Source organism: Hordeum vulgare, chromosome 2H, assembly GCF_904849725.1.
Source record: "Hordeum vulgare subsp. vulgare chromosome 2H, MorexV3_pseudomolecules_assembly, whole genome shotgun sequence".
In the NCBI taxonomy this organism is placed as follows: Eukaryota; Viridiplantae; Streptophyta; class Magnoliopsida; order Poales; family Poaceae; genus Hordeum; species Hordeum vulgare.
Window position 1 is genome coordinate 124,080,003 of NC_058519.1, and position 8,690 is coordinate 124,088,692.

An 8,690-nucleotide genomic window follows, 5' to 3' on the forward strand; every position below is an offset into this window, starting at 1 on the left:
TGATGATGACTCATATGTCATGTAGAATTAGATGTCAGCAAAAGTAAGTTCGGATGAGGAAGCGGGATACATCGCAGAAGGCGATTGTTTGAATAGAAAAAGTGTGATCCGATGTAAAAACTGAAAAGGTTATAGTGAAAAGTAAAGACGTACGTGTATTAGAGTCTTTATTTCTTATTCTTTGATGAAGCCTACTATTGATAGCTTGCATAAGAAAGAAAGAAAAAAATCAATAAAGATGATTCAGATAACTTTTTATCCTGAAGCATCTGTATCCATATGCCATCATTGTACATATGGATAGGTCTAGGGACGGTTTGATAGTTGTGTTCGGTTGACGGCTTAACGATTGTGTTTCGTTGTACTTTAGATTTCAACTTTCTAGTAAAAAAACTAGAATTTGAACAAAGGGGCGGACTAAGAAGAAGCTTCTTCCTAATCTATAACTTTTGCTAGTTTAATTTTCGCAGTCGGGTATCCCAAGTTTTCCAGCTTCTAAACCGACCAAATATGTATGTCCCCTAGCAGTTTTGTTCTATTTATCCATCATGCCACTCCGTAGTGAAAATGTTTCGTTGTTGTTTCCCTCGTTAACCAGCCCGACCGAGAGCATCCCCTTCCCCCGCTCGAGTCATGCGAGCTAGGGTTCTTGTCCAGCCGCCGCCGCCGTCGAGTAGGCCATCCGTCGCCACGAAGCCGACCGGTCGTCCGCCAGCGAGCAGTCCATCCGTCGTGTGTCCCGTCAGTCGTCCGTCGTCAAGCCTCCCATCTCCGCCCTAGCAGGCCCTTCGCCGCGACGCCCCACATCTGCAGCGGGCCACGAGCAGGCCGTCCGCCGGCGACGACGAGCAGGTTGTCCGACGTGAGCACATGCCTTCACCAGCAAGGTAATCCCTTTCGTCCTCCCTTCTCCCCTTCGTGCGTCCGCGAGAGCAGGCTGTAAACATCTTCAGCCACGACTTATAAATTCGGACCCTCAAACGTCCGCGGCCGCGCAGTGAGTGACCGGGAGTGTCTCTTGTTTATCCGTCCGTGCAACCACATTTTTTATTTTCTTCCTCATATGTCCGGTCACTTGCACGCGATCGGTGAAGAGGAAAAGAAAGGAAGAAAAGAATGAATAAAAAGAAAAAAAATGGTTCGGAATGGGGTCACATCCTATGTGACGGATTGATGAGACGCGTCCGCGAGCTCTCGTATCCTCCGCATATTTGAGATGGATACGAGAGTTTGCACACAACCTAGACATCTTTACGAACGTATGAGAAACCATTTAAGGGATAGGGCTATAGATGGTCGCCCGGAGTCCACCATCACAAAAGCGAAGATGTTTTGGCGGCCTGTCACACAAATTTTAGGTTCGGCCATACGTATACAACTTTATGATATCCTACCCTTTCTGATTGTGACTGCATATGTTTGAACAATGTACAAATTGGTATTAATCTACTCCCTCCGTTCCTAAATATAAGTCTTTTAAAACATTTCACTAAGTGACTACATACGGAGCAAAATGAGTTAATCTACACTTTATATATGTCTATATACATCCGTATGTAGTTTCCTAGTAGAACCTCTAAAAAGACTTACATTTAGGAACGGAGGTAGTATATATGCATGTCAAATGGTGGACGTCAGATCTAGGACCTATATTTGATGCATATAAGAGCATTTACATGCGGATTTGACAAATCTGATCTCTCGAACGTTTGCGAACGCGTCCATGCGCGTTCGTGGACGTCTTAAATAATACATTATATAACTGGATACCTCAAATTAAAAACCATAAATACATATTATTATATGCAACGCAAATCTAATACTAAGCGAAGCTTGTCCGGCTCCGTCGTGTCCATGTCCGGCGGCTGGTTGCATTCCTCGTAGTGTCTGTCCGGTCGCCGACGAGGTAGAATAGGACGTGGGACACTAACCGACTCACGGGAGCAGAGCTCCGGGGTCTCTCATGTCCTACTCTTTCTCGTCGAAGCCCGTAACTCATATGGTGTCGACGGGCGTGAGGTCAATGACGGATCCTTCCTGAAAAGAGCCGACGTCCACCACGACGTGATTACGGCGTCCGCACTGCTGCACCATACGGGATGCCAGGAAGTGTGACTCCGTCTCTCCAATGTCCACCGCCGCATCCCATGCCCACTGCCTCGCACGATGGGCACTCCGCGCCATGTTAGCGTCCGCGAACGCCCATGGTGCATCCTCGACGCGCCAACTATGTGGTTGCGTGTCCATCACGACGTTCGGACGCCAGACGGATCACACCGCCTCCGGTGAGGCAGCGACGCCGGATCCAAACATCAGTTGCACCGACGCAATGGATTCCCGACGATGCGAGTCCGAGCATTGCCTTCGAGCGGCCGCCTCCCAAGAGCAGCTAAGCGCAAACCGGACAACCATCTCCTCCTCACGGTGGCGTGGGATGAGATCGTGGTCAACGTATTTTAAGGTGAAGGATTCGGATCTGCTGCCCGTCATGTCGGAAAAGGCAGGAGATTGCAGGAGGTGAGCTTGGATGACGGATGTGAGTGGAGGAAAATGCCTAGGATTTTGATTCGACAAACTGATGGAGGCGAATATATGTAGGATCGATGCAGACCAATGCCAAACCGACGTGACGGGCATGCTCGGGCACTTTGTATTTATGCTGGAAATGAGGGGTGTCATTCAGTCTTAGACGTTTGTGGCGTCCGGCTAGGTCAAAATTTCAGTGACCAGACGATCTGTCCAAATGTTTGAGGGGTTTAGGACAACCAGCTGTAGATGCTCTAAAATTGGATAACAATTCTGTCGGCGCTGTCTGTTGTCTGCCGATGTTTACGGTGTCCGTTTCGATGGACTTTTTTAGAGACGTTTTGATTGACTTGGAGATGCACTAACCTGGAGCGCTCTCTAGAATGATAGCCGTCAGTAGAATTTCGGACAAAACGTTGAGATTTTGTTTTAGATGAAACGCACAGATAGTTGGGACTACCACCACAATACGCAGTAACACCAGTTCTACCTGTAAATCTTGATGACCCTACGGTAGCAACAGTTTGCACTTTTTGTGCACTCCTCGGAGAGGGGGAAAATTTCAGTATCCATATGTAACAGCAGCTAAAGGAGACCCCCAAGACGCGGCCCATCTTCGGGCGCCGAGAGGGAGCGTGGCAGCTGCTGCTGGCGTAGCCTCAGTAGTAAATGGAGAGGGTGCGGTGATGAGACAGCGCCATGTTCTGAACGCCTACCGACCAGAGCCAGAGGTCAATGTCAATGCTCAGAAGCTGCCAGAGAAAACACAACAGCAAGAGCCAAGTCAGCCCGAGGTAAATCAAATGCCACACATTGACTGCTTTGCTTACTACGACCTCCCTTCCTAAATACTCCCTCCGTTCCTAAATATAAGTCTTTTAAGCGATTTTACTAAGGGTCTACATACGGAGCAAAATGATTGAATCTATACTCTAAAGTATGTCTATATACATCCATATGTAGTCCACTAGTAAAATCTCTACAAAGACTTATATTTAGGAACGGAGGGAGTATAAGTCTTTTTTAGAGATTTCACTAGAAGGCTACATACGGAGCAAAATAAATGAATCTATACTCTAAAACATGTCTATATACATCCGTATGTAGTCTTTTTAGTGAAACCTCTTAAAAGACTTATATTTAGGAACTGAGGGAGTAGTACTAAACCTAATAAATTTGATCGTGGACTCAAGTAAACTTAATGAACTTCATCGGTTCTTTCAGTGATAATAAAAGAGCTAAACACCAATCTGCAGCCGTTAGTTTGTGTTGTGTACTACTCCCTCTGTTCCTAAATATAAATTATTTTAGATGTTTCACTAGGGGACTACATACGGATATATAGACACACTTTAGAGCGTAGATTCATTCATTTCCCTTGTGTAATCTCTAAAAAGACTTATATTCAGGACCAGAGGGAGTACCAGCCAGGAGTGCAGGTCAGAGAATAAATGGCATGAAAGCCTCAGGTGAACCTGATTCAGATGCGGTCATCCCAAAAAAAGAGGAAGAAATTCAGATGCGCGTACCTGTTTCCCAAACTTTTTGTTGATGAGCTCCCTCATTTTTTCAACGGCATGAACAGAACAAGCACGAATCTCCACTTCCTCTTCGCTTCCGGGCACAATCTCGCGGTTCGAGTCGATGGAGCAACATAGGCTCGACTCGTATTTCAGTATGCCAAGCTCCCTCAGCACAGCAGGGACAATATAGTCGGCAAATATGGTGATGGACTTAATGTCGTCGAACTGTCCATAGTTTTCCCCCTTGAAAGCACCCCACAAATCAGCAACAAATATCTGGGCCCGCTTGTACAGGAAAACCTGGTGTCCCTTGTAAAGTGAGTGGTCTCGAAAGCCTGTCAAAATTGAGTTACAGACGATGTGTCATGCAAAATAGATGCATTCTAAATATTTTAAAGAGTGTTACAACCAGCCTGCATTGAAACTTTCCCCAAGGTACAGTTCAATTATGACCAAATATGCAAGAGAGAAGAAAGTAAAATATATCAGCAGTCAGGACTTAGACAACAGTGGCTGTCATCTATCAGTATCACCATAATTACACATGATATTGGTTGAATGACTAAAACCTGTACAAAACATGGCAAGCATATCTGTCTTAGCAAAATAATACTAGGATGTACAGATGAACCGTATCGTGTCAGGGGTTGGGTGGGACCGTGGAAGCATACAAGGACAATATTCAATGCTGTATTTGCAAGTAAAACCAAAAGGAGTCAAGTGCATCCGCTCTGATAAAGTTTCTCTCGACCATGTGCACTGAACGAAATGAGGCCAAGAGTTAAACGTGTCTGAGCAGATAGTTACTTCATGCTACAGCAAAATTGTCTCATAAGTTCAGTGATCTACCACTGAGTAGAAAAAAAGAAAGAATGATGTAAACTTGAGGTGTAGACTGTAGCCACGTAAAGATCATGCATATCCAGTGGTCCTATGTGGATGTAGATTGGCCCAGCCCATTATACATATCCAGTGGTCCTAGCCTCCTAGGCATTTTTTGCATTTCTCATTGTTTCTGCCCATATCTAATTGGCCCATTTGACAAATGATCCAATGACTAGACAGGGGACAAGGAAAAGGACCAAGGTCTCCAAGATAGTTAAATGTATCTGCAGAAGCAGCTACTTGCCTACAACAGCACAGACTAAACAGGAGCCAACAAAACATTGTACACCGTTGAGTTCCGGTTCTCCAATATAGCTGGAGAAATACAGCTTAGCCTTCTGGTCTAACTAAAACAGAACAGATGAAAATGATGCTATCTCCGCTATCTGGACGGCTACTCTGGTCTGTCTTGAGTGCTGCCATGTTCGAACTTGGTTTCATCTAAAGAAAAATGGAACCGGCACAGGCGACTCCTTTCCTCTAAAATAATGATGCTATCAAGATCAAGTGGAAGACAAGTGCAGAGGCAGATTTACCAGGAAAATGACGGGTAATCAGTTCAATTAGAGATGCAGCAGAGTTTCCTGCAGACTTCACAAGATTAGCAGCCTCACCGCCAAAGCTTCTTTCAAGCTCCAGACCAACCTAAATGAAAGCAGCAGAACAAATAAATGCTTCAGAACCAAATTGAGATCAATTGGCAAGGAAGTTATTTGAATGTCACATTACCATGGTAGTTCTGATGGAATATGACTAGAGCATATATGAAGTAAAAGCGGATAGCTATAATTGTACTGAAGAAGATGGGTGTGACTTTTGTAGTTGTTAAATGACAAAGCATTCAAATAATATGAGCAATTGGGCAGAACGCAGTGGGAAAATTTCAAAGCTCAACACTTCAACATACTGAATATGCAACACAGGGTAGTACCTCATGAAGAAGGCGGACTCTTTCCTCCTCAATTGGCAGTGGGCGTGGCCAATTCAGCAGTTCTCGAAGTTGCGGTCCTACATTTTCCAAAAGTTGCATTTTCTTCCAATTAGTGGGAATTACTGGGAGTTATAGCTTCTTTTCCAACGAAACAGGGAAACTGTACCAGTATAATTCTTCAGACGATCTGCATCAAGTGCTGACTTATCTTTCTCTAATGCTAACTTAAGTCCAGAAGCCAAATTGTCATAGGTCAAGTCCTTGTCTATTCGATTAAGGAATATCATTAGTATGATAAAACACATTATTATAACACAATGGGAAGGCATTTATCCAAATAAAATGGGTGGTCCAGAGAAGTCAATTTCAGTTAAATCCAACTAAACCCAGTAGAGAAACTAAGGAACATCAGGGTTGTGCAGATTATATTTCGAGCAACACAAAAGTAACAATGTGGAGCATAACAAAATCAGGATGCATTGTAATTTGCAAACAAAGGTAATAACTGAAAAATACCAGAAGAAAACACAAAGGATTTGGTTAAAATGTGCTCGATAATATAGTGAAGAACAGACAAGAGAAATATATATTACCTAGAACAAGATAGTCGCAGCCAAAAATTAATCAAGCGAAAAATACATTTTTCTGAATAGCTTGTCAACAAGCAAAGAGAGAAAATTAAATCACCCCTCCTCTCCCCTAGCCACTTGCTGGCAACGTAGCTAGCAACATAAAAGGTTGTTGATCGAGGAAATCATGTATAGCTGCTAACAAGAAGTACTGAAGGTAGAAATCTCTACTATTAAAAGGGAATATGCGGTCGTGATGGTACGTCATGGTTTTGGTTTGGTTTTGTATGTTTGTTAGTTCCACGTAATTATGGAGAGTATCATTCTTTGGACGGGAGGATCATGCGAGTATGGAGTATCAGTCTTTGGACGGGAGGATCATGTTAATTACGGAAAGTATCATCAAGAGTTGGATGTGAGAATCACGTTAATTATGGAGAGTGTCATTCTTTGGACGGGAGGATCACGTTAATAATGGAAAGTATCATCCAGCGATGTACTGGAGGATCACTAGAATATTGATGCCCCTGTTGCAACACACGTGCAATTAGCTAGTATCCATAAGTTCCTTGTGGTGTAGTATAAGCACTAGTGTATTGTTTTCAGACAATGCTAAGTTGATTTCTGCGCTCTGAAAATCTAAAAGGCCTAAAGTGACGAGAAGAAGAATACTGCACGACTGAACGTCTTAATACCCCAAACAATTGTCAAGTACATAAAGAGAGAAATAAATCGCCCCTCCTCTGCCCTAGCCACTTGTTGGCAGCATAGAAACCAACATAGAAGGTTGTTGACTCATATATAGCTACTAACAGAAAAATATACTAGATTAGAAATATCCATAAGTTCCTTGTGGTGTAAGCACTAGTGCTTGTTTTCAGAAAATACGAAGTTGATTTCTGCACTGTGAAAATCTACAAAACCTGAAGTCATGAGAAGAAGAATACTGCACGACCGAATGTCTTAATATCATTGTCAACAAGTAGACAAAGAAAAATAAACCGCCCCTCCTCTCCCCTAACCACGTGCTATGCTGTACAGGAGCAACAACACACGCATATTTTATACAGGAGCAAAAGAAATGCAAATGTAGAATCGCAACGCCTGATGTCTGCCAATGCTAATACCTTTCAGAATTCCTTAAGAAAAAGTACCACTCATAAGATAAGGACAATACATCACTCTAGTAATTTCTACATGTTCAGAACACCAAGTACGTTCCTGGCTGAACTAATACCTGGCCAGAAGCAAAAGTTCAGCGCATCCAAGACGAAGAGGTACTGCACAGTGAGCGGTCCATTGTCAAAGTAATGGATTCCTTCGAAATCCCACTCGACTTTTGGAACATTCCCCTGAATTTTGTCCACGGCCTTCTCAATCTCTGTGAAACGAACAAACGGGTAAGAGGAACAAAACTTAGAGTTTCACTTGGGACATTGGTCACAAAACAATGGAAGGATGAACATTGGCATAAACATATAAAAGCAAAGCAAAAATATGTATTCCATCAAGTCGTTCTTTTATAAGAAAATGATGAAAGCTGACCAAAACAACATGTAAGTGAAGTGGAATCTAGAACCTGAACATTGAAGTCCAATCCTACAACATGAAAATCAACTCTGGTTTCTTGCAGGGTCAATCGGATACTGCTTAGAAATACAATCGACTAATAACCCACCGGAAAAGCAAAGCCTATGAAGATGACACTGCGTGGCCTAAGAAATCCTAGCACCGTTCCAGAAAAAAGAAAAACATCCCTATGAATGAAGACGGTGCTCCCTTCCCTGGTCGGAAAAGTCCTAGCATCGTTCGGGAAACGGATACCTAGCATGTCAACCTTGACGTGGGAGGAGCGGCTGGCCACCCAGGCCGCCGACGCGCGCACGGCCTCCATGGCGGCGGGGCGAACAGGAATAGGATAAGGGACGCGGGGGAGGTCGGGACAATGGCGAGTCGGGAGGATTTAGGGGTGTGGGGGCGGAAACCGTGACGGCGGGGCGGAGTGGTGGTGTTGGTGTGGCCCGTGACCGCGAGGGCGACGCGGGTTTTAGCGTTTTTTCCTCCGGAGGGGGGGTTTGGTTGGCTTCTTGCTGCTCTCTCGATGGGCGCCTCCGAGGGCCTCGGAGAACCCCCGCTTGGCAGAAACACGAGGATTTTATTATTATTTTATTTATTTTTTTGCGGGGAAGAAACACGAGGAATTGCGCAGTGGGTGGGGCGCACAACAACCGGCTGTGCTCGGGTGGTCTGCTATGT

General features: G+C 44.2%; 1 protein-coding gene across 1 annotated transcript; it reads right to left on the reverse strand.

The window, feature by feature from the left end:
- Window positions 1-2,928: 2,928 nt before the first annotated feature.
- Window positions 2,929-8,481, reverse strand: LOC123425485 (queuosine salvage protein-like). Its single transcript, XM_045109185.1, has 7 exons — window positions 8,259-8,481; window positions 7,672-7,815; window positions 6,032-6,130; window positions 5,866-5,942; window positions 5,471-5,579; window positions 4,056-4,384; window positions 2,929-3,278 (listed from the first exon to the last, which is right to left on the reverse strand). Exons 1-7 carry the CDS (start codon window positions 8,326-8,328, stop codon window positions 3,186-3,188), a joined length of 921 nt encoding a protein of 306 aa, XP_044965120.1. The 5' UTR covers window positions 8,329-8,481; the 3' UTR covers window positions 2,929-3,185.
- Window positions 8,482-8,690: the final 209 nt, after the last annotated feature.